Raw genomic sequence first — 27,052 nt, 5'->3', positions numbered from 1 at the left:
TATGGTATGATGTTCAAATATAGTAGTTCTGGAGCTTTTTGTGTATAATATATATATTTTTTTAAATATATATATATGATGGTGCTCTCTCCCTACATCACTCCAAAGGATGATGGTGATCATTTATATATATATATATATATATATATATATATATATATATATATATATAATTTTTTTATAATTTTATTTTATTTATAATTTTGTTCCCATTTTCTCCCCAATTTGTACCTGTTTAGTCATCATACAGCTTTGTTCACTAAACTAAACTATAAGCACTGAGACCAGACAGTCATATGACTGCTGCCTGGGGAATACTGGGACCTTTGTAGCTTTAATTAACTCCCGGATATACACTTTATTTATTACTCCTTCTACACTGTGATCAGTGAGTAGCCACAATTAGATCTTGCTTCAGATCTAGAGCTTTGCTTGCTGCCTGGTTTGTAGAACCATTTTGTTTCCTTAGTTTTCAATGGAAAATCAATGGAAAAAGGTAAAAGTCACTGTATGCTGAATGCAATAATCAGCAATAGCAATAAGAAACATACTAGGATTTTATGTGGCAGTGATTTTTTTGCCTCCTGGTTCCACATCCAAGTCGTATTCCTGCCTAGTGTGCATTGATTCCAGGAACATGCACCATCCCCCCCACAGCCCTGACCTGAAAGATGCAGATAATTAAATGACTGGGTGGTTTTCTGCTGTGAGATCTGATCAGCAATGTATAGTTATTAAAATAAACATCATATTCCATGTATAACCTTTTAAACCTTTATACGCAACAATTTAAAGTATAATATATCAGAACTCCTTTTGCATATTGTGCAATTTTTATTGATTAATTTGTCGGTAAATTTTGACACAATGTAAAAACAAACTGGCAGATTTTGGAATGTGATATAGCTGCTTTATCAAACACATTCAGATTAGCAGTGACTGAACACCAAGTTCTAACTCTAATCGTGCACTCACGCTTTTGGCACAATTACAATAGATGATTAATAAACTGAGCATCCTGGTTGTTGCAGTTGAAGTCAAACCTCAGCGTAAAAGTTTAACTCAAAGCTCTGTGACTCAGTGTTATTGATTACAGGGTAGTGGGTTCAATACCTAGATCACATAAGCTGCCACTAATGTGCCTCTACACCTCTCTGCTGTATGAGTGCTTTAGAATGGCTCAATCTACATTCTGACCCTGACTTTCTAAGCTGGAAAATGGGGAAAAAATGTACTGTCTCGTACTAGTAAAGGTAAAAGCGGCAGTCTGTATTATTTTGTTTCTAATCTAAAACAGAAGCATTTCTGTGTGAAGAAGGAATAAAATATTGTGTTGAATGGTACAAGTGTTCTGAAACGACTATCCCTGCTAAGCCTAATATATTCATCCTAAAAACTGGGGTGTTGGGTCGCTTTTTGAGGGAGTTCTTCTGGCCATGTCATGCGTCTTTACGTATTTACATCACATGTACAGACTCTAAAAGAGGATCCAGCTCAGTTTTACTGAACACGCGGGCTGGTGGAGCAATGGAGACTTCAGAAGGGAAACTCAGAGCTCAGTAGCTCATTCACTGATAGTAAAAACAAAGTGTGTAGTTAAAGTAAAGTCTCTGACTATGCACGCTCTCTCTCTCTGACTGAACATAACCTGGAATCGGATTCATTCGCTCTGAAAGGAGACCGCATCACACCCGCCCAGTTTAAAATGATTCTTCCACATGCTTGGTGCAATTACCTATTCCAACCAGAGAGGGCCCTCAATTCCAAAACATACAGCTTTAAAAACTTTAATATAATTATTGATTTAGTCTGATATAAATGATGAATAGTAACCATACTTGTTGGTAGGATAAACTCTCCCTAAAAAATCACTATCACCAAATACCACATGCCAAGCCTGAGTTGCATCAGCCCAACTCTGGTCTAAATCTAGGCCCAATTTTGGTCAGAAATGCTAATATCACATTCAAGCTGATTGCTACACGTGCCAGTACCCCAAAAAAGGAAAAAGCCAACTTATTGTTCTTCGTAATCTTATTATTATTATTATTATTATTATTATTATTATTATTATTATTATTATTATTATTCTATAAACTTTTTATAAACAGTTTCTCCTCCTACAGTTTTCAAGCTAGAACCACCAAACTTCACAAGATGTGTGGAAAAGAGCTTGTGCTTGTGCTTTTCTAAGTGATCGGACCACCAGGGTCCGATCGGTGGTCCGCCAAAGTCAGATTTTTTCCCATAGACTTCCATTCACACTTTTTTCAAACTGCTCTTAAAAACAATTTTCAAGCTAGAACCACGAAATTCACAAGACATACAGAACTTGCAGAGACGTTTCAGACGATATGCTGATCTCACCGATACGATTTACGGTTTTCGTAAAATTATCGTACAAACTTTCCCCATAGGAAAGAATGGGCGGAATGTTGGCCATCTCACACACACCAGCCGATCCTGCGCACGGCCCCCCTCTCTGCCCTGCTCCTCAGTACTGTATCTGTATGGAGAAGATACTGCTGAACACAACCCACACCAGAACCAATACCACACTACACACACAGCACACCACACACCCCACACCACACACAGTCCACACCACACCTTACACACATTCCACACCACACATACCCCACACCAAACACACTCCACCCCACACACTCCATACCACACGTACCCCACACCACACACACTCTACCCCACACACAATTCATACCCCACACCACACACACTTTAAAACACACACACACTCCACAGATCATATACCCCACACCACACACACTCCACACCACACATACCCCACACACTCCATACCACACACACTCCACAGCACACATACCCCACACCCCACACACTCCATACCACACACACACTCCACAGCTCACATACCCCACACCACTCACACTTCAAACCACACATACCCCACACCACACACTCCACACCACACAAACTCCACACCACACACACTTCAAACCATACAAACCCCACACCACACACTTCCAACCACATACTCCACACACACTTCAAACCACACATACCCCACACCACACACACTCCACACCACACAAACCCTACACCACACACACTTTAAACCACACACACTCCACAGCTCACATAGCCCACCCCACACACACTTCATACCCCACACCACACACACTTTAAACCACACACACACACTCCACAGCTCACATACCCCACACCACACACTCCACCCCACACACACTTCACACCCCACACCACACACTCCACACCACACATACCCCACACCACACACACTTTAAACCACACACACACTCCACACACAGCTCATATACCCCACACCGCACACACTCCACACCACACATACCCCACACCCCACACACTCCATACCACACACACACTCCACAGCTAACATACCCCACACCACACACACTCCACCCCACACATACCACACACTTCACACCACACATACCCCACACTCTCCATACCACACACACACTCCACAGCTCACATACCCCACACCATACACACTCCACCCCACACACACTTCACACCCCACACCACACATACCCCACACTCTCCATACCACGCACACACTCCACAGCTCACATACCCCACACCATACACACTCCACCTAACACATACCACACACAGTTCACACCACACATACACCACACCACACACTCCACACCACATACACCCCACACAATACATACTCCACCCCACACATACCATACACAGTTCACACCACACCTACCCCACACCACACACACTCCACACCTGACACACCCCACACTCCACACACTCCATACCACACACACACTCCACAGCACACCCCACATACACCCCACACCACACCATGCACTCTACACACCCCACAAACTCCACACCCAACACACTCCACACCACACACTCAACAGCCCACACCACAACCAGTTAGCAACACCTTAGCCACACCACACCACGCACTCCACACACCACACACGCCCCACACCACACACGCTCAACACCACACACACCCAACACCACACACACTCTACAACCCACACCACAACCAGTTAGCAACACCTTAGCAACCACCTGGAAAACGTTGGCAACTGCCTAGCAATCACTTAGCAACCACTTTAGAAATTATAGCAACTGCCTAGCAACCAGTTAGCAACACCTTAGCAACCACCTGGAAAACGTTAGCAACTGCCTAGCAACAGCTTAGCAACCACTTTAGAGACAGCAACTGCCTAGCAACCACGTGGAAAACGTTAGCAACTGCCTAGCAACCACTTTAGGAATGATAGCAACTGCCTAGCAACCACTTAGCAACACCTTAGCAACCTCCCCGGATACCATAGCAACACCTTAGCAACCGCCTAGCAACACCTTAGCAACCACCTAGCAACACCTTAGCAACCACCCGGATACCATAGCAACACCTTAGCAACCACCTAGCAACACCTTAGCAACCACCACAGAAACCATAGCAACTCCTTAGCAACCACCTAGCAACACCTAAGCAACCACCCTGGATACCATAGCAACACCTTAGCAACCACCCTGGATACCATAGCAACACCTTAGCAACCACCTAGCAACACCTTAGCAACCACCCTGGATACCATAGCAACACCTTAGCAACCACCTAGCAACACCTCAGCAACCACCCCAGATACTATAGCAACACCTTAGCAACCACCTGGAAAGTTTTTAGATTTCAGCATGTAACCAAAAGTTTTAGATTTCAGCACTTAACCAAAAGTTTTTAGATTTCAACATTTAACCAAAAGTTTTTAGATTTCAGCATTTAACCAAAATTTTCTAGATTTCAACATAAAAACAAACGTTTTAAGATTTCAGCGTTTAACCAAAAGTTTTTAGATTTCAGCTGTTAAACAAACGTTTTAAGATTTCAGTGTTTAACCAAAAGTTTTTGGATTTCAGCATTTTACCAAACATTTCTAGATGTAAGCAATTAACCAAAGGTTTTTATATTTCAGCGTTTAACCAAATGTTTTTAGATTTAAGGGTTTAACCAAACCTTTTTAGATTACAGCGTTTTTGGTATTTAGCTTTTAGCCAAAAGTTAACAGCATAGCAACGACTCTTCACACTCTTCAGACAGAAACAGCTTAACAACCATTTTAACTTTTCAATGTTATTAGCGCTCTTTTCCAACTGCCTAGCAACCACTTAACAACATCTTAGCAACCACCTGGAAAATGTTAGCAACTGCCTAGCAACCACTTAGCAACCATGTGGAATATATGTTAGCAACTGCCTAGCAGCCGCTTAGCAACCACTTTAGAAATGATAGCAACTGCCAAGCAACCAGTTAGCTACACTTTAGCCACCACTTGGAAAACATTAGCAACTGCTTAGCAACCACCTAGCAACCACTTAGCAACCATGTGGAATACGTTAGCAACTGCCTAGCAACCGCTTAGCAACACCTTAGCAACCACCTGGAAAACGTTAGCAACTGCCTAGCAAACGCTTAGCAACCACTTTAGAAATGATCACAACTGCCTAGCAACCACTTAGCAACCATTTTAACTTTTCAACGTTATTAGCGTACTTTTCCAAGCCAACTTAAAGTTCGTTCACGAACTTTGCCTTTTCTAGTTATTATTATTCTCTTCGCAAAATTTAATCACTATCTCCTCCTAGGGCTTTTAACGTAGAAACTCGAAACTTTACAGGATCGTCGGACCTATGCCCGATTAGGTTGCTTGTGCGGTTTTCGTAAAAACTTCGTAAACGTACGCTTTTTTTTCCCATAGGAATGAATGGGGGAGAATTTTGAACGTCCACGTAGGTCACAATTTTCGAGATACGAAGACGTAATTCGGCTGATCTATAAAACTTACCGCGTTCTTTCCGAAAATATGCTTTACGAAACGATACTACGTACGGTTTAGCAACTGCCTAGCAACCACTTTAGAAATGATAGCAACTGCCTAGCAACCACTTAGCAACACCTTAGCAACCACTAGGAAAACGTTAGCAACTGCCTAGCAACCACTTTAGAAATTATAGCAACTGCCTAGCAACCACTTAACAACATCTTAGCAACCACCTGGAAATTGTTAGCAACTGCCTAGCAACCACTTAGCAACCATGTGGAATATGTTAGCAACTGCCTAGCAACTGCTTAGCAACCACTTTAGAAATGATAGCATTTGCCTAGCAACCAGTTAGCTACACCTTAGCAACCACCTGGAAAATGTTAGCAACTGCCTAGCAACCATTTAGCAACCACTTTAGAAATGATGGCAACTGCCTAGCAACCAGTTAGCAACACCTTAGCAACCACCTGGAAAACGTTAGCAACTGCCTAGCAACCACTTAGCAACTACTTAGCAACCATGTGGAATATGTTAGCAACTGCCTAGCAACCAGTTAGCAACACCTTAGCAACCACCTGGAAAAGGTTAGCAACTGCCTAGCAACCGCTAAAAAACAACTTTAGAAATGATAGCAAACTGTCTAGCAACCACTTAGCAACCATGTGGAATGTGTTGGCAACTGCCTAGCAACTACTTTAAAAATTATAGCAACTGCCTAGCAACCAGTTAGCTACACCTTAGCAACCACCTGGAAAACGTTAGCAACTGCCTAGCAACCATTTAGCAACCACTTTAGAAATGATGGCAACTGCCTAGCAACCAGTTAGCAACACCTTAGCAACCACCTGGAAAACGTTAGCAACTGCCTAGCAAACAGTTAGCAACACCTTAGCAACCACCTGGAAAACGTTAGCAACTGCCTAGCAAATGCTTATAAACCATTTTAACTTTTCAACGTTATTATCGTACTTTTCCAAGCCAACTTAAAGTTCGTTCACGAACTTTGCCTTAATGCACCCAGCTTATCTCATCAGACCATCACTGCTCCATACCACTGTACAAATGTCATATAAACGTCGGATAAATGCCAATAAAAACACATTACGTATAATAAAGCAAAACTACCCAGTCCTAATCTAACTATACCCCATAAAATCGTGCTCCTGGCCGTGTTTTGCCTGCTTTTGCTTTTCTTTCAATAATGAAATTTCTTTTTATGGTCCTGAACAAAACCCTTGTTAAGTTTTATCAGATTGCTTTAGTGGAATGAATGGGTTGAATAGACAACAGTTTTTCAACAGCTATTGTCTTGCCCTGTCACATTTAATTGCTATTCATTTAAAGAGGAAATCTGTTTATTTACATTTTAACATTTATGGATTACTGTTAGTTATGGTTAAGATGCGAATAGTCATTATTTATTAGACTAAATTATTTAGACTGGATTTCCCAAAAGCCTCTCTATGTTACAATGTTATTAAGATGATAAGATGCTTTTGTGAAAGTAGGCCCAGAATTTCCATATTGGTTGAGAATAAACTCTTGTAATTCAACGTTTGTACTATGAAGCAGTTACTAACACACATGCACACCACTAAATTACACTTGTGCAGTTACTCAACAAAGTAAATCAGTGCATCCCTAAGTTCATCATTAACTATTTTATATATACAGCTCTGGAAAAAAATGAGACCACTTGAAATTATGAGTTTCTTTGATTTTAGTAAATTGAAAACCTCTGGAATATAATCAAGAGGAAGATGGATGATCCCAAACCATCAAACAAAGCTGTACTGCTTAGATTTTGCACCAGGAGTGGCATAAAGTTATCCAAAAGCAGTGTGTAAGACTGGGGGAGGACTTTACTTTTATTGCATTATTTGAGGTCTGAGAGCTCTGCATTTTTTTTTGTTATTTCAGGCATTTCTTATTTTCTGCAAATAAATGCTCTAAATTACAACATTTTTATTTTGAATTTGGGAGAAATGTCTGTAGTTTATAGAACAAAACAACAAAATGTTAATTTTACTCAATCATATATATACAAATGGCAAAATCAGATAAACTAATTTAGAAACTGAAGTGGTCTCTTATTTTTTTCAGAGCTGTATATAACATCAGACGATCTTTGTGGGGTCAGGGGTTGTGATATTAAATTATGCAGAAATTAATTAAATGTGGTGGATTTCCTCTTTAACTTTAGACAGCATGAGACAATAACACACTGTATCTTGGTAATGTAGGTCATGCCCTGGTGACCTCATTCCAAAACCAAAATCAGAACTTCAAAAAGTACTCATAGAGTTGTGTGCAAAACAGTGGTAGTACTTTCAAAGGTATTTATTATGGTCCAGCAGTAAAAACATGTGGGAAGGATTTAGGGTGGATGCAAGAGAAAGGTGTTTATTAAATAAAAAAATATATTAAAGTATACTAAGCGTTATTATGTTATAGTGCACTAAAGTGTACTTGTAGCCACATTATTAAACAGTATATTTAAAGAGTGCTAACATGGAACAACTTTTTTTGTACTTATACTTTATTTGAATAGAATTAGTACAAAAGTCTTACTTAAATTGTGCTAAGTGTACTTAACTGTACTAAAATGGAACTATTTTAAATATACTAAGTAACATTTAAACATACTACTTCATGTATGTCACCGCATATTGTAAATAAGCTTACAGTGAAATTATAATACATTTAATGAGTACTAAGTAGCACAGGTCTAGTATACTTCATATATTATAAAATATATAAGTATTTTACTATATTGTAATTTTTAGTGTGTTACAAATTTACTTAATTTTTATCTGACATTTAAATGTTATTTATAACTGTATCCTATAATTTACTTATATTTACATTTTCCTAATAATAATTACAGAGCATTGAAATATATATTTAACTGTTATATTAATAAAATACCAAAATATATTTTTAAAACATACTACCAGTGTAGTAATTTAATTTACTTTATAAAAAGTTACATGATAGATTTAAGTGAACTACCGTAACAGTTGATTTTAACACACTTTGCTAACAATTTACAAAAGTATATTTGTAAATAAGTATTTTATAAGTATATTGAATTGCATTAAATTAAAAGTGTACTTCATAGTAATCTATTTATTTAAATACAATATACTTTACTTTTTAAGATGTATGATCAAAGTTTACTTTTACATATTTGATGAAAGCATAATATTAATGTACTTTTAATATATTTAAAGTGCATAAATCTGTTAGTGTATTTACAGCATACTTAGATATTTCTCTATATGTTTTAAGTACAATTAAGTATATATATTTTTTACCATGGTATGTTTACTTTTATTCTTAGATTAGTTAGTTAGAATAGTTTGTTTAACCACATTTGTTGGAACATAGTTCAGTCACCTACGTGCATAAATTTGTCAGTGACTTTCATGTGCAATAAGTTTTACCTCTCCAATACAAAGGGAGGATTCTACCCTGATTTAACCACTAGAGTGTACTGTAATTCACATTCTAAAAAAGGTTCCCATAAGTCATCACTCTATTTCAGCAGGGGGTGCTCTGACTCAAATTCTGCCTATTTATAACTTTTATTTAATCTGGAATAATGACTTTGCATTAACACAGCAAATGACTGGCACCCAGTCCAGGTTATTACCATATTGTGCCCAGTGATTTCCAATGGCAAATTCTGGACCCACCACAACCCTGACCAAGGAGTGGATAAGAAGATGGATGGATGACTCTGCATTAATAAATGTCCTCTGTTGGTTGTCACTTTGCATTTGTTTGCTCCCATCAGGTTCAGACTGTGAAGTCTGCACATTTTTTTATGTTCATTTCAGTAGATCAGTCCAGTAGAGTGCTGATCTGAATATAGAGTGTGTTTATTATTCGACATTGTCTGTACAGGACCAAAGATAGATTGGCCTCTGTAAGGTTACAATACCAAAACTTCTTATTTGTAAATTGACTATAGCATTAGAAACACTGACAGGTATAAAAGTGAATAAAATTGATCTAGTTCCAATAGCATTCATCAAGAGCTGAAATAATCTAGTTCTTGAAAAAAAGGTGTGCATTAGAATCTGAGACACTTACTATGGCTATGTTAATCAGAACTGTTGAGATGACTGTCCTCACTGTTGTTTGCAAGCAATCAGATTGAATATGAATGTCTGAACATCACAAACTTATCTGCGTGGTTTGCTGTGGTCGGCATTAATCACACTATAATTTTAGCCTTGTACAAAGAGGTTTACATGTCCAACCAATATATCCACTGCATCTAAAGTTCTTGCATGGGTTTAGTTCTTGTGATACAAGTTTTTTTTTTGAAGAGCAGCCAGATGAGATAACGATATCCCACATTGAGAATTTGTGTAATCTGTGATCCAGTGTCACAGATCAGCTATGTAGTCATGAAGTGTGAACAACACAGTGCCCTGATGTAGTGTGAAGGAGGCATAACATTTGGTGCTTTTTTTTGCACTTACATCTCTCTGGATTTAATGAGGTCATTAATTGTCATGTTGTAAGGGAACTAAGCAAAAAACACAATGAAATTCAATTTAAATGTCCAGACTGAGATGCATCTGTACAAACCTGTTTCAGACATCCCAAGTTGCAAAAATTAATTTCAGAGCTCATGCACCTACCAAAGAATAATAGAACTTTACATTTTGGCTATTATATTGCTAAAATCACTATTACAAACAGCGGGCAAGACTATCATTGTTTTTTTACTTTACCAGACATGCTCCTTCTCTTATTTAGGGGATTTTATCTGAATTGGAGGAATCATGGGGCCGTTATTGATATGCGGTAGACTCCCACAAGTTCCAGGAGACTTGGGAAGTCTGCTGTTTGTAATCGCATGTCAAACCACTTCCAAATGTGGTTTGGATCTGATTAGCAAAAAACGGATATAATGGGAGGTTTCTGTCTGTGCACATTATTATTAATCATATTATTAATCTGGATAACCTACATATGGCAAAATTTTGACTTGGGTTGGCAGTCTTAATATAGCCATTTTTTTTATTTTTTTTTATTTTTACAAAGGGCCAGATTGTGATTGTTAGACAACTGTTTCAGGATTTCCTCAAAATATCAGGTAGGTCTTGTGGGGTATTTGTGTATGGGTTTATACCCATCAGGCCCATGTATGTCATTAGGCATGGTTTATCTGCGTAAACAAAGAGTGCAACCTAAAGTAGCTGAATGTATTCATTAAAAGGGGTGTTCACTGAAATTGGGCACACAGTGCATTAAACAGTTACCATTGCAATAGACTTGCAATAATACTATTATAATAATACAAAATAATAACTAATTTTATTAGAATATACATAATACACATTGATAATGTAACAATTGAATTAGAGATTAGTAGATTAGTAGAGTTACTATTAGGAGTCTCGCCAAAGAACTTCTATTGGTACAGAATCAATGTAGCTTCCCAACCTTGGAACTGAACCCTGCTTTTGCACTTTTGCACTTTTTCTGTTACCTACTAGCCAACCTGCACCAGACCAGCTGATTTATTTAAGTGTGTAGTATAAAAGTCTGGATCCTCCCCCGGTACTGGCTGGACTGTGAGTCCTTGAGAGGCCATCTGTGTGAGGAACCTCCGAGGACTCTGCTCAATTAAGCACTCAGCTGCATCTGTCCTCCAGACCAGAAATCAATATATCATGCTTCAGACAGGAAGAGTACACGAGTGATCCAAACCAGCGGCCTAGAGGGACCATGCTCACGTTCTCAGAGTTCAGTTTCATTCAGTTAAACCATGTCTATTTCACAGAGCTTTAGTTTTAGAACATTAGACTGGGTTTCATCAGCTTAATCCAAATATTACTGTTGATTAGCATTTAAGATTGTCTAGTTTAAGCTGGTTTGATTTACATTGATTTGTCTATAATAAATGTATCAGTGTAAAACACTAACATTAGATTATTCCATCCTGAGGAGAATAGCAGTATAGTTTTATATTTCTTTATTTTTCTCACTCTCTCTCATCTTTCATTCTCTCTAACATCCTTCTATGATATGCCTTACTTTCTGTGTTCTATATTTTGTCCATTTAATTTTCTTTATTTAGTTTTTCTGTCTTTTATATTTCTTTCTGTGCTCTCTCTTTCTTTCTTCTTTACTTTGTCTTCTACTATTCCTTGTAGTTTAATTTACTCATTTTATGTACTACGTTTTTTATTCTTTCTTCTCTGTATATCTCTTTCTCTCTCTTTATTTCTGTCTTGTCTTCTCTCTTTAAATCTTCTTTCTTCTTTGTTTGTCTGTTTGTGTCTTTTTCACTTTTACATTCATTGCTTTCTTTCTGCTACTCTCCCTTTCTTATATTTATGTGCATTCCTTTCTTTTTATGTTCTCTCCCTCTCTCTCTTTCTCCTTCTTTTCTCCCATTACGACTTGAAGGATCTGATATCAGGTGGCCCTCACTGTCTGGTGTTTGGTGAGCTGGTTGGTGTGGGTGGGTGGGGTCACAGTGAGTCAGGGATTTTTCTCCTTTGTTGTTCCCTGGCCTCTGCAGTGTGTGTTACAGGACTTGTACAGAGGGTCCTGACTCACTACTTCCCGGCTCCTCCATTCAGAGAGCTGCTGCTGCTGTGTGACCAGGCAGGAATGTGGCCAGGAGGGCTGAGAGTGGACGAGTCTGACAGGCTGTTCACTCAACAGTATGGAGGGGTGGGTGGGTGGGTGGAGAAAATGGGCTTTTTATGAGAACAAACAGCACAGCCTGATGCAGACACCATAGTATTGTACCAATGGGAAAACATGTTGTTTTAATGGCACCACTAGTCAAGAAAAATCTTTATACAGCGGACAAAGCCAATTGTTCTTTATGGTGAAATAATTTTCTAACACACGTGCATTTGTGAACTAAACTTATGGCAAACTAAAAAAAAAAAAAAAAAAAAAAAAAAAAATATATATATATATATATATATATATATATATATATATATATATATATATATATATATATATATATATATTTTTTTTTTTTTTTTAGTTTGCCATAAGTTTAGTTCACAAATGTATATATATATTTTTTTTTTTCTGATATAGAACAATGAAAACCCCTGTCTACTATATTTGTAAAGCACTGAAGTTCATATATCATGCTTATAATGTGTATACCATACAATAAAAAAATCTGAAACACTGGTTATCACCTTAGACAGACCCTGCACATCTGTATGCAGGTGACAGATCGCTCCTCATAACGCAGTGGTGCTGATGCTGCTGCTCTGTCTGGTACCAAAGGACCCAGACGGTCGTTTTCTCCGCCCCCTGTGATTGGCTGGCATGGAGTGACGTCACTGCATCCCTCTCCCTCTCTCTCTCTTTCTGGTGGACGTTGCAGTAAAATCACTGCAGTATAAAAAGCCTAGACAGGACTGCTCCAGCCTTCTGCCGGCGACACACACACTTTCACACACACTCACACACACTCGCCCTTTCACGGACCCTCGCCGGACAAAGCAGGACAAGATGCGCGAGATCGTTCACATTCAAGCCGGCCAGTGTGGCAACCAGATCGGAGCCAAGGTAAAAAGCTCTTAAACTTTATTTAAATCGTGCACAGACTTGCTAGAACTCGAGATGATGAAACCCAATACATGTGGCTCTAGATAGGAGGTTCTAATATCTATTACTGGTGAACATTTTTGAAGAAAGCCTTTTGTTTTGGGAATGGACCAGTAATGTACCATTTATAGCCTATACCTAAACTCATCTTAACATCTGCTGGAGATCCAAGATATAACCAAATGAACTAACTGGTAAGAACCAACTTGGACTAAATGGCAACGCCCATTAGCGTCCAAACCAATCAGATACTAGAGTTATAATGAACGTATTCATCTCCATAACTGAAATATGCAGAGTCGCTCTCAGAGCAACAGTTATCAGAGGTGCTACTGAAAAATTAATCAGTCCATAGAGAGCAAAGTTCCTCTGAACGAGAAACTGCAGAGTCATATTTCATTCCACACCCGTTTTCAGGCTATTTCTCCACCCGTTTTCAGACAAAGTAGCTTTGCAATACAGGCGTGGCTAATAGCGCCTGTTCTGGGATTGGACATGATTTTACATTCACCAGAGTATCTACCATTCATGCTCAATAGGTTTGGAATTAGGCCTTGGGCCAATAAGGTAGGTTCATGTTGATTTGCTGCAGATCTGCCCAATTCTTTAGGCATCACTTCTTTACAGAGACAAAGCAAGCTGTGTGAGGATCTGCATTAGCAATAGGTACAACCTAAAGTAGCAGAATGCATGCATTCCTTTCCTATAAGAAAAAAATGTGAATCTATGAATATTTGGATATATTCATGTTTCATGCACTAGTTTTAAGATGGCCTTTAAGCTATGTTGGCCTTTTCCTAGCCAACATTCTCATATGGGGCTCACGTAGGTGGAAGATAATCTATAGGTGGGTTATACTGTGGGTATGATATTTTACATATCTAGGCCCCATGTGCAGTGTCCAACCCAGGTGGGCCCTGTGTTTAACCCCTCCTGGTCTTGAGGACAAACTGGTTCCCAGTTGGGCATGCAATCTGGGTTCTTATTACCTTCCATGTCTATCATTACATCACCACCTCTCCTATCAATCTACCAATCACAGAGTGGTTAAGCTCCCTACCACTCCAAACTCTGGGAGGCGAGCTCATCCTGAAAACAGGTGGATACAATTTGATGCCTCCACTGAGATGCTGCTGAAAAGGCCCAAACAAAGACATTTTTTTCAGTTTTATCATTGCCTGCTTTGTTCTTCATTGCCTGCAGATGTCTTTGAAGATCCCACAGCTCATCTCATGAGTCATGGACAGAGATTTATGGCAAGCTATTTTAGGTTAAAATTTCATCATGATACCTAAATAGTCCTAAATAATATGCATTGTAGTTATTATCATCTCTGGTCAAACACTGATTATATGAATAAAAATATTATTATAGAGATCTAAAACTGCACATATCTTAATTGCACATTAGTACTATTCAAAACTAAACAATGAATGTCTTAAATGTGCAGTTAGAATTCATTTATTGGTATTTGGATCTCATTTGTTTTCTAATTATACAGTTTATACTCATAAAAAAATACAGATATGTGTAATTGGACTTTTTACTAGATAGTGAGATGTAAATCATTGGTAACATATGAAAAGGGTTTGAAGGATAAACAATCTTGGTAATTTAAGTCTGAATAAAAATGTATTATATCACATTATTACAAAAAATATCATAGCTGATATCTTCTAATCATCAGTAACTATTAGTAAAATTACATTATAGACTTGACTTTGTAATGTAAATCTGAGTTAGACCTGTGTGATTTTAGAATAAAACATTCTGCTGTAGAGATTAAGCAATTAAATACGCTGCTTTGGTCCAAAAACATTGATGTATAGCACAAAAGGACACTTTTTATTGCCATTGTAAATGTAAAAGTAAGCAACTCTCAGACACACAGAGAACAAGCTTGATCGCCTCATATTGATTTCATGTTAAGCTGATTTAAAGTCAGAAATGACTGATGAGCTCTGGCATGGAAGGCCTGCTGAGGGTCCCAGCTGCTTCTTCATGGCTCTGTTTCAATACTGTAGCAGATGCTCTGTTGGCCGTATGCTCTGTCATTGTCTTGAGGAGACATAATATACAGGACACACTCAGATTATTTCTAAATTGTTGTTAATATTTTAATCTTTAAATTCCTAATGAATGAATCTGCACAGTCATTCATTGTCCTGCCAAAACTGCAGGCGTGTGGTTGCAGATACACTCTATGGACAAAAGTATTTGGACACCTGCTCATTCATTGTTTCTTCTGAAAACAAGGATATTAAAATTACTGTTTTCTGCTTTTATTAGAGTAACTGTCCCTACTGTTTGGAGAAAGCTAGATTTTTCACTAGTTGCTGGGATGATTTGATTGCATTCAGTGGTGAGAGGATGTTGATATAAAGAGCACTTTAATTAAAAAATATATACCTTCTGTCTTCTTCAGTTCTATTCTTTTGGCTGGCAATGCTTCTTTACAGGGACTAGACAAGCTATATATATTTATTTGCACATCTATTTCTGCAATGGATGCAATTTAAAGTGGCTGAATCCATTCATTAAAGTTAAGGGTGATCACAAACTTATGTTCTTTTGAGCACTTTGTTTAGTCCCAGATTGAAGAGAAACATGCTAAATAGATCTAATAGCATTCACAGATGATCTGAAACATGTTCCACATCCTAAATCACCACGACTTCCATTACATCACCACCATCATCACCACAGCACAGCTCTCTTTGTCATGTAATTCAAAACAGAGACAGGAGAGGAGATCCTGTGTCTCCGGCATATGTCAGAACCTTCTGCTGGAGAGGAGATTGGAAGTAGGGGGGTGGTGGTGGGCTGGGCTGGGCTGAGGTATTAAGAGGGGGGGGTTTGGAGGGGGTGACATAATGCAGTGATCTCATGCTGTCTGCAGGAGGGTGGCTGAGGATCGTTTAACTCTACCCACATGTGCTCCATCATTAACTTACCATTAGAAGAACAGCAGCGACTTTCCCACCAGCACACACATGTTCTGATTGGGATATAATGTTTTAAGCTAATTTATCTGTTCTCTGTCAAACCATACAGTACAAGTCCCACTTAATTTAACAGAGGAGATTACTGGACTACTATTGTCATATACTATTATATATCAACACTGTTTTCAATGTGAAAATGCTTATTTGATTGGCGCATTAAAGTGCCACTTGTGTAGAACTTTTACATTACTTTACATTTTTTTAATAGAATCTGAAGTGGTAATATCTCTGGCATCTCTGGCCTCTTACTACCTATGTGGCTCTTTTAAGCACATTTATTTTTAAGTGTGTATTGTTCTATTCACCCCCCCTCCTCCTCCCTTTCTTTCCCAAATTAGTACATGCCACATTTACGAAATCAAGGCCAGTGATCTGGGGTTCCCTAATGACCTGTTTAGATGGCAGGTGACAACCATGTTGAACAGATAATTAGAGACAAAGGCAGGAGCAAGGAAAAGAAAAAGGGAGGTGTCTGGATGGGCGGAGAAGAGGGAGTAAAACAGTGAGCAGTACACAGTGCTGCAGAGGAAAGCATTTTCTAATTATAGCATGCATAATGCTGAGAAAACATTTATGGATTTTCTAAATTTCTTTTATTTTGCATAGTCTTCCCATTTAAATGTTTAAATCTAATATAATTAATATAACATAAAGACAACACAATGTAGTCCATACTTCTTTTACTCCTACCTTGTTTGGTCTGGTTCTCCTGACTTTTTAGTTTGGTCTGAACCAAAGTCCTGACAAAAAGGAAAGAGAATTGGTCTGACCAAAACAGATAGTCTCGGTCCAGATCAAGTAAACCCTGATCCAGTCGGTTTACAGTGCAACTTTTTGACCATTTACAGAAAGTTAATTCAGGCTTTTGCCACCCATTAAACAACAGAAGAAGAAAAAGAACCAATGTTGTGCCGAAATCTGACTTGTGAATGTGTGTCATAAAGTGCTGTGGGGGCAAAAGCTTGTATTACTGTAACTGTAGATTAACCCTTATTTATAAACAGAAATAAATAAAAAATCTGAAGGAAAACTGTTACACTTGCACCGTGCACTTGAAAGGAGTCAGATTTTGGTGGGAAGGCAGCATTCGGCACAACAACTGAAAAGTCAGCTGAAACTGAACCATTTCTACACAAACAGTTAATGTCAATTATAAAGAGATGCAACCACTTAGATGATGTCTTCAGACTTTGGCCTATTTACACTAGCTAATAGTGTAAGAAACAAGGGGTAAAATTCTGTATGTGCAATATATTGAGATACTGTAAACAAGACAATATATTATGATTTTTTTCAAGTCAAGATCAAATTTTGTGAAAAGTAATGTAGTATTAAAAAACATCACCAGATGGACACAACACAACACAAAATCAACCACTGTCTACCATCAGTCTTTGCATGTTAACTATTTATAATCTAAAAATCAATACTTATTTTTTGATACAGATTTGCACATTATCAAAAATAATAATGAAAAACAATAATAAATAATATTATGATACACAGATGTAAATTTTTTAAATACCCATTAAAGCTAGGGCTATTTTCTGAGAGTTATATTCACTTTTGTCTTGTCGCTCATCTAAAATCACTGTTAAGAATCTGCTTTAAAAATAGAGTTAACAAATGAATAGAAGAGCATAAATTGCTTTTCATCTCTCTGGTTTCTGTAGCTTTGATTTTGTGTGCATGTTTGTTTGTCCTTGAAGTGAGGTTTCTTTTTTCCCTTGCAGCTTGACAAGTGACAAGTGAGCTGCTTTTTTCTCACTTTTTAATCCTGGTCCTTTCAGAGCTCTCTTTCTCTCTCTAAGCGAGAGTGTAAAGGGGGACAACATCACCATAACATGTCCTCATTGTCCTTGGCACGCTTTGGCTGGCAGCTCATTTCCTGAACAAAAGTGCATCTCATTTTTTTGGTTGCACTTTAGAGGCGTGATGGCCAAACCCCAGCTGGAAGGCCTTCTACCAGAGGATTCCCGCAGTGAGACCAGCCTTTCTGTCAAGACTATTGTGCTGTTTTTTAGCCAGGGTCCATAGCTCTCATCCAAAAGGCTCGATTACATTATAATGATCATCAGATTTAAGACAAATTACTCTAACCCAAATAGTCTACTCTGATATCCAGGTCAGAGCCCAAATCCCAGAGCCAGTCTGAGCAACAGATCATACACTGCAGCACTTATTAGTTCACCCACACGCTAAAACCACAAGTCTGCTGCTGTACAGAGGTCAGTCCTAACTCTTAAGACCAGTCACGCGATCTCATGTACTCATAATGAGCCACTGAGGAAGTACGGTGCCTGTTTGTTGTATCAGCTGCCAAGTCATGCTTCTGTTATTACGTACCTCGCTACAAGAAGCTGACCGCATTTAAGATATATGTAGTGTGGTTTAAACAAAGTATATGTGTATAGATATCTATCTATCTATCTATGCAGTTTCTTATCATTATGAGCTGTCCTCTATCTATCTATCTATCTATCTATCTATCTATCTATCTATCTATCTATCTATCTATCTATCTATCTATCTATCTATCTATCTATCTATCTATCTATCTTCATCTCACACTCTTGCATTTCTGCCTGTTTTTTTCCTTCTGTTGCTATTATTCTCCTCCATTCTTCCTGCTCTATCTCTCTAATTTATTCTCTCTCTCTCACACACACACACACACACACACTTGTCTCTCTGCTGGGCTGGTGCCATACCCCCCTCCCTCTTCCCCAGAGGACTGCTGTGTCTTTCTCAGCAGTAGCCTGATGGCCTCTGCAGTCACGTCTGTTGCTGGATGATCAATCTGATTCTAGCTCAAACAGCTGCAGCAGGAATAATTAATTAGCCCAGATCTACCAGACACTAATGTACAAACACTGTAATATACTAATACTAATATTTCTAACCTTTTAATAAAGTGCAATATTATGTTTAGAGCTGTCTTTATTTTTATATTTGCTATATTGTACATTAAAGCTGTTTTTCAGAACTCAAACTGAAACTTTCCAGGTATCTTTGCCTCAGGACACCATTTCTCCCATGCTACCCTCCTTTACCTTTTTTGCACTTAATTTTTTATTAACCCTCCTGATCAGTGTGTTGTGTTCTTCTGCAGTTCTGGGAGGTGATCAGTGATGAGCATGGCATCGACCCCACTGGAAACTACGTGGGTGACTCAGATCTTCAGCTGGAGAGAATCAGTGTCTACTATAATGAAGCTTCCTGTAAGTCAGAACATTATACAGTAGCCTCCAAACATTTGTTGAACTGATGACTGGAGTGCTTTACTGCTGACTCAGCTTGTACTCTACTAATTCATTGATGTGTATTTGGCCTCTTTCCAGCCTCTAAATACGTTCCCCGAGCAATCCTAGTGGATCTGGAGCCAGGAACCATGGATAGTGTTCGATCTGGGGCCTTTGGTCATCTCTTCAGACCTGATAACTTCATTTTTGGTCAGTATGGAATGTTAACACCAATCCTGTCACCAATATCTGCTTTCTATGCATTGTATAACACATATAAGGACATATTTCAGATCTGATACCCTCTACATGCTCAACATGCTCACATGAGGCTCTTATGGGCGGAACATGGCCCATTATAAGTGGAACCAGCATATCTACCAGAACCCATGGACAAAACTTTTTGGTTCCCAGTTGTGCTATTCATACAGGCCTCACATAGACATACTTGATGGTGAGATTTATTAAACAAATCAATGTAAGACCTACAGGCCTAAAATACTCCCATTTCACCCCTTGTTTCTACCACTCCATTTTGCATGTTCCCACCAAGGTGTAGGGTGTCCCAATTCTTATTAGACTGGATTGGGTAGGAAGAAGTATTAGGGCCACATGGTTATTCAAACAGCGGCACACTCCACACAGAGGGTAAGAATTTGGAGAAATACTCCAAAAGAAGACCACCAATGTAGTATAGTATCATTGATTTTTTTTAATGTAGTTTTATTCAGGTACTATGGCCATTTTATTCATAACAAGCAAACAAAATGCCAGTAGTACATTTCAGAATGTACAAGCAGAAGTGGGCAATATGACAATGTTTTATTGCATTGTGATTCACTTTAATATCAATAAATGTTCATGTTAATATTGAAATTATATCGGATTTACCTAAATTATGAAATTGACCATGATAGATTTTTTGGCCATGTTGTCCAGCTCTACTAGCAAGCTAGCTAGCTAAATGTTCTGTTCCACCTTAAATGGCACAGCAGTTACATTTTATTACCTAAAGCTGCTTATTTTAAGGTGGAATGGTGTAATTTGGACAAAAAGCTAGCAAATGGCCAACTTCATCTCCCTATCACTGACAAATAAAGGATGGATGATAAAAAAATAACTGTAATTTATTTTGACAGAGTATCAAGTTCTTGAAGGGTTGTTCTATTTCTTAGAAGGAGGATTTCAACAACTTTCCATTGTAACTCAGTTCCAAAAAAAAAGAATGACACTCTAAAACAAGGATCTAGCAATAACTCAATGCTGATTTCCCAGTTGCTTTACATGGTCTGATATGATCTTCTGCAGCATGTGTAATATGTAACAGTGCTGCTCTGCTGGTTTGTTTCCAGGTCAGAGTGGAGCAGGCAACAACTGGGCTAAAGGCCACTACACAGAGGGAGCAGAGCTAGTGGACTCAGTGCTGGATGTGGTGAGGAAGGAGTGTGAGAACTGTGACTGCCTGCAGGGTTTCCAGCTCACCCATTCCCTTGGAGGAGGTACAGGGTCTGGCATGGGTACTCTGCTCATTAGCAAAGTGAGGGAGGAGTACCCAGACCGAATCATGAACACCTTCAGTGTAGTGCCTTCTCCTAAAGTGTCTGACACAGTGGTGGAGCCCTACAATGCCACCCTCTCCATCCATCAGCTGGTGGAGAACACTGACGAGACCTACTGCATCGACAATGAAGCCCTTTACGATATCTGCTTCCGCACCCTCAAACTGGCCACACCTACCTACGGTGACCTAAACCACCTCGTATCAGCCACCATGAGCGGCGTCACAACCTCCCTGCGTTTCCCAGGGCAGCTTAATGCTGACCTCCGCAAGCTGGCCGTCAACATGGTCCCCTTTCCTCGTCTGCACTTCTTCATGCCTGGCTTTGCTCCTCTTACGGCACGAGGCAGCCAGCAGTACCGTGCCCTCACCGTGCCAGAACTTACCCAGCAGATGTTCGACGCCAAGAACATGATGGCGGCCTGTGATCCACGTCACGGCCGCTACCTCACTGTGGCCACCGTTTTCCGAGGCCGCATGTCCATGAAGGAAGTAGACGAGCAGATGTTGGCCATCCAGAGCAAGAACAGCAGCTACTTTGTCGAATGGATCCCCAATAACGTCAAAGTAGCGGTCTGCGACATCCCTCCCAGGGGGCTGAAGATGTCCTCTACCTTCATCGGCAACAGCACCGCCATTCAGGAACTGTTCAAGCGTATCTCCGAGCAGTTCACTGCCATGTTCAGGCGTAAGGCTTTCCTGCACTGGTACACTGGCGAAGGCATGGACGAGATGGAGTTCACCGAAGCCGAGAGCAACATGAACGACCTGGTGTCTGAGTACCAGCAGTACCAGGATGCCACAGCTGAGGAAGAGGGAGAGATGTATGAGGATGATGATGAGGAGTCAGAAGCCCAGATGCAAAAATGAACAGACAGTTCCGAATTAGCAAACTCCTACCTTACACACTCACCGCTCTCCAGCTAGCCCAACCGATCTCTGATTACGCTTCCGGCTAAAGTGTCTCAATCTAATCTCTCTCTCTTACTGGTAGTTTAACCTTCATACTATTAACCGTTACAGACAGTTCAGAAACAGTAGTTCCCTTTACTGTGCCATAACAGCTTCTTTATGATGACTGTATTTGTTGTCGACACTTGTGTCCACTGACCAAACTTCAATAAAGAAACATTTTAATTGAACCTGATGAATGTAATTAGCTGTGAATTTCTTCCATATAACATAATTAAACTGACTAATGATAAAACTAACATAATAAAAAAATCCTGCACTGCCTACAAGTGGATTTTGGAGCAACAGTTCCTAAGTTGGAGATGCTTTATAGGTCAAATCAGCATTTTATTACACTGATAATAAACTGGTTCCTGGTTGGATAAAGCTGTTTGGATAAAGCTGTTAGAGATGCATTAATACATCTTGAGTGTTATTTGGGAATTAGTTACACAATATACTACAAAAACAGATATTTTTTAATGATTTGTACTACTTATTTTTGTAATGATTTGAGTATTATTATATGAGTATCTCTAAAAATCCACAGTTTATCAAAATGAATGCTCCTCTAAAGCAGCTCTGTTGCTTTTGGAAGCTGTAAATAAGAAAAAACAGATACCTAAACTGTTTTGTTAAGGGGACAATTTGTAATTCTTTGTAAGCTCTTAATACAGCAATCTTACCCGTGTTTATGTAGTATCTGTTGGCATAGATGTCATTGCACAAATGTAGAGCTTTTACTGCTCATTTTACTCTTTCCACTCCGCTAACTACTATGTCTGGCTTGGAACTAAATAATACTGTTTAGGTTTAGTCTGTTTCACATTTTGATTGGGTGTACTGTAAACCAGTGATAGCACAAATGAATTGAAAAACGCTGTCTATAAGAGTGCTGCAATTTTTCATAAATGGTTATTACCAGTAAAGTGTGCATATATTTGGATGGAGCATGAATATATCGGCTTCTTAAATTCTGAGTAAGTAACATAATAGGAGAATATAAACAATTTGGTATTGATTTCTAATAATAAAGTTATAAAAATCAAAGAAATACAAATAGTTTTGGAATTTGTTCTATAAAGAAAGATGTTTGATAAGAATGTGAGTCAAGAACTAATGAAGAGTTTAACAGAATATTGTGATTGATAAGAAAAAAGGAATATTCTTAGAACAGGTACATTACATGTATGTGTAGAGTGGGCATGTGTTAATATAAAATAACTTTAGTTTGATCATATATGATAAATGGTCTAAAACATTTGAGAACCACAAGTTTATAGAAACACATTTATTGTGTGAAGAGGCAACTGAGGACATCTTTCCTACAGAAAATACACATCATGATGAACTTAATAAAGAGAAGATCAATTCATGACTGGCTAATGTGAAAGTGACCTAGATGGGGTTTAAATATAACAGCTGTCCCTGGAGGCTGATGTGCACCGCAGGCAGAGCATAAATGAGGAACACTGCGAAAAGAGTGAACACTTTCTCTAAAGATATTTTCCTCTCTCTATTTGGCAGTGACAAACTGGACCAGTTAGAAAGATCACATGCTGGCACCACAACAGTTCGCACAGCCTACGAAGTAGACACCCGAACAGAGCCGGCTTTGATAAGCACACTGACCCTACTGAAATCTTTTGATATGTGCTGTCCTTGACTAATGAGGTTAATGCCTGCAGCGTCCGGTACCCTCTAACAGTTCATGATCAAGAAACAAAAAAAAAAAAGTAAAAAAAGGTTTACAGATTCATTATATAGACAAAAGTAATGGGAGTCCTGCGTATCCTGTGTTTCTTGGATTAACTGTCTCTATTGTCAGTGTAAAGCTTTTGCATTCATTGACAAGAATTCAGCATGAGTAATGTAGAAAATGTAATAATAACCTCATCTATCCAAAACACCTTAACTGATCCTCAACAAAACCAGAGAGTTTTAGCCTATAGCCAATATGTCTGTCTAACAAGACTAGATAAGCAACTGCCCTTGCCCTAGAGCCTCCAAGTGCCCTCTATAGTGTCAAAAATAAGACTTAGTTTCCTTATGGCAGTCTTTCTTGTGGGGGGAAAGTGATCAAGTGCCAGCTGTGATGTCCTATCTTGAAATAAATGATGGTGATGTGCCCTCTATATCAAGAAATATTGATAATGTAACATAATGAGTGCCCAGTAGTAAAATCTGACGTTATAGTGCATTCCATACCAACCTTAGCAAAGAGTGTCACAAAATTTGCCCTCTAGGTGCCCTCATAATGGTCTAAGACATTTTGTTGCAAATTGTTGTCAGTGATGGCACAAATTTAAAAGATTTTTACTGCATCTTCAAGGATGTACAGGCCAAAAGTCATGCAGGAGGTGACCTTTTATTTTTCTCACCCCTGCCCTTCAAACAGCCTGAGTCTGCCACTGTTCATGAGTTTAACTTGGTATATTAAGCAGTGTTTTCATTCCTGACTGCATAACTCTAGATAATCATGCATGAAAGAGAGCCCTCACTACCGCCCTGGAAGCAACTCGAGCACTCAGGATGCTAAAAGGTAATTGTGCAGCTGCAGCACATGCTTCAGAATCACATTACAGCACTAATTTCCTCTAATAAAGAAAAATGGCTGCTAAATCATTCAGGACTGCATTAACGTTGGCCCTCTTATGCGCAGGAACAGATCAATGCTTCGAAGGCAGCCAAGTCCCATGAGACCCAGATCTTCATGGACGCCTACCAGCTTCAGAGTGTCCTCACTGAAAATGGGATGGGCATACTTTGTTTGGGCCTTAATAAAAGCTTCAATGTGACTCAGCAAATTAGCTTTTAGTTTGTTGGACTATTTTATTCTACTTGAGAACGAGTACACAATACAGTGAAAATACATTCCACCAGGACCAGATGCAACATGTAGCAAAAAGTTCAATGTAGACAACATAAAGTGCAAATGCGCATGCATAGAAATGTTCAATATAGACAATATAAAAAGAACAATGCAAAAAATACAATAAATACAACAAATATGGAAGACATTACACAATTAACATAAAGTATAGTGTAGAACATAGTTTTGTGTGGTAAAGATAAGATACAGATGTGTTTAATATGCTATGACATATAAATAAATGGGGTAAGCTTAAGTGAACATAGCAGCAAAGATTCTGTTGGTAAAAATGAAGAAATATATTGATACCAGCCCTACATTCAAATAAGGAACAAAGTCTCAAATTGTCCACTGTGGCTACTGAGTGCTGATTGCCTGCCGTACTGATGATGTTTACATTGGATAAGTAAAGTGATATGAATATCAAAGAGCAGCATATATTTGGATGCAGCATGGATAGATCATCTATTTAAAGTAAGTAACATAATAGAAGAATATCAACAATTTGACATTGATTTCTAATAATACAGTCATACAAATGAAGGAAAAACTAATATTAAGATGTTTGAAAGTGTGAGTGTGTCTGTTAACACTAGTTTCGTTGTCTTTCACTGGAGAATCTTTGGAGGGTCTCATTTCTCATCCTGCTTCCAACACTATCAACTTTAAGACCTGACTATTCACTTGCTGCCTAATATGAATATTCCACCCAACGTCAGACACCATTGAAACCAACCCAGATATCATGGGCGTGGTAGTGGTTGGGAAAAGTGGACCTGACTACCCAGGGCCCAAGCAGGGAAATGGGCCCATGAAAATCCTGATTTTTTCCCCATTCACATTCCTTGTGTACTGGCAGGAATAGGGGCCCACTGACATTGAGAGTGTACAGGGCCCAGAATTTGCTGCTACGCCCCTGTCTATGTTGATCCCACATATGGATGTCAGTGACACCAAGAGGGGTTGAAGAAGAAATATAGTGTAAAATAGACTTGGGGTGTAGTGAAATAATATATAATGATAATGAGTACAAACTGTTTGTCTCCAGCATTCCAAAATACAAAGCTTTTAGCTGATGCTCCCAACAGGCTTACATTGTCAATAGGGGCATGGCATTGCTCATTTTTACACCACTTAAACAAGTTTACATAGGTTTTACACAAGTTCAAAGTAGCTCCACACTTCATTTGTAGAATTCTAAGGGAACAAATTGCAAAATGAATTATGTGGAAATGCACAGAATACACACTCAATTAATTTTGCAATCTGTTCTCATATCCTACCTATTAATTTGTGCTTGTCAGTCGAACTATCGTTTATTGCTTAATTTTATGATGCTCTTTAAAAACTGTGATTTCTTTGAACAGGCAATGCTATACCCTATTATTAGCATTGTAAGCATGTTGGGATCATTGGCTAAAAGTGCTGTATTTTGCAAAGCTGAGGGCGAATGGAGGTAGGCTGTTCGATAAAAGTTTACACCGGTAATCATGTTTCACTTCTATACCCCAATTTGTATTGCACACTGAGCCCTAGATGGGACCCATAAGGTATAGGTCTGGCAAATTGTTAGGCAGTATTGGCTATGCTGTGGCTTAATTCTGGGTTTTCTGGCTCACCTGTGGGTGAGTTGTGGCTGTATTTTATGGGTGAATTTTAAGGTGTTTTGGCATTTTTTGGCACGGGTTTGGTTTGAATTTGGTAATTGCAGTGTGGGCCAGTTTGGGACGTAATTCTATGAGGCAACTGGGCCGAATCTGTAGCGCAATATGGCCTAGATTTTGGCCAGAACTGTAATAATCAGGTCCCCTATGGGAAGCCCAACTGGATCATGGATCATGATACCAACACCTTTTAAACCCTGTCAGAACCCATACCATCTGAAACCCACCAAACCCACTCTTCACCCAAGTGAGCCTCATCTCAGCATGTTGACTGGGTTGATAATCCATGTTTTTCAACTTGTAAACCAGTGGTTTTAATGTTATGGC

General features: G+C 38.8%; 1 protein-coding gene across 1 annotated transcript in view; it reads left to right on the top strand.

The window, feature by feature from the left end:
* LOC103038863 (uncharacterized) overlaps positions 1 to 22,385 on the top strand; it is a 34,303-nt gene extending 11,918 nt beyond the window's left edge. Inside the window, exons 4-7 of the mRNA XM_007244021.4 lie at positions 13,190 to 13,394; positions 19,551 to 19,659; positions 19,780 to 19,890; positions 21,033 to 22,385. Coding sequence (XP_007244083.2) covers positions 13,190 to 13,394; positions 19,551 to 19,659; positions 19,780 to 19,890; positions 21,033 to 22,108 — 1,501 coding nt within the window. The 3' untranslated portion in view covers positions 22,109 to 22,385. The remainder of the gene's footprint in view (positions 1 to 13,189; positions 13,395 to 19,550; positions 19,660 to 19,779; positions 19,891 to 21,032) is intronic.
* The last annotated feature ends 4,667 nt before the right edge of the window (positions 22,386 to 27,052 follow it).

The sequence above is a fragment of the Astyanax mexicanus genome, chromosome 9 (genome assembly GCF_023375975.1).
Source record: "Astyanax mexicanus isolate ESR-SI-001 chromosome 9, AstMex3_surface, whole genome shotgun sequence".
In the NCBI taxonomy this organism is placed as follows: Eukaryota; Metazoa; Chordata; class Actinopteri; order Characiformes; family Acestrorhamphidae; genus Astyanax; species Astyanax mexicanus.
This window is presented reverse-complemented; position numbering and strand designations above follow the sequence as displayed.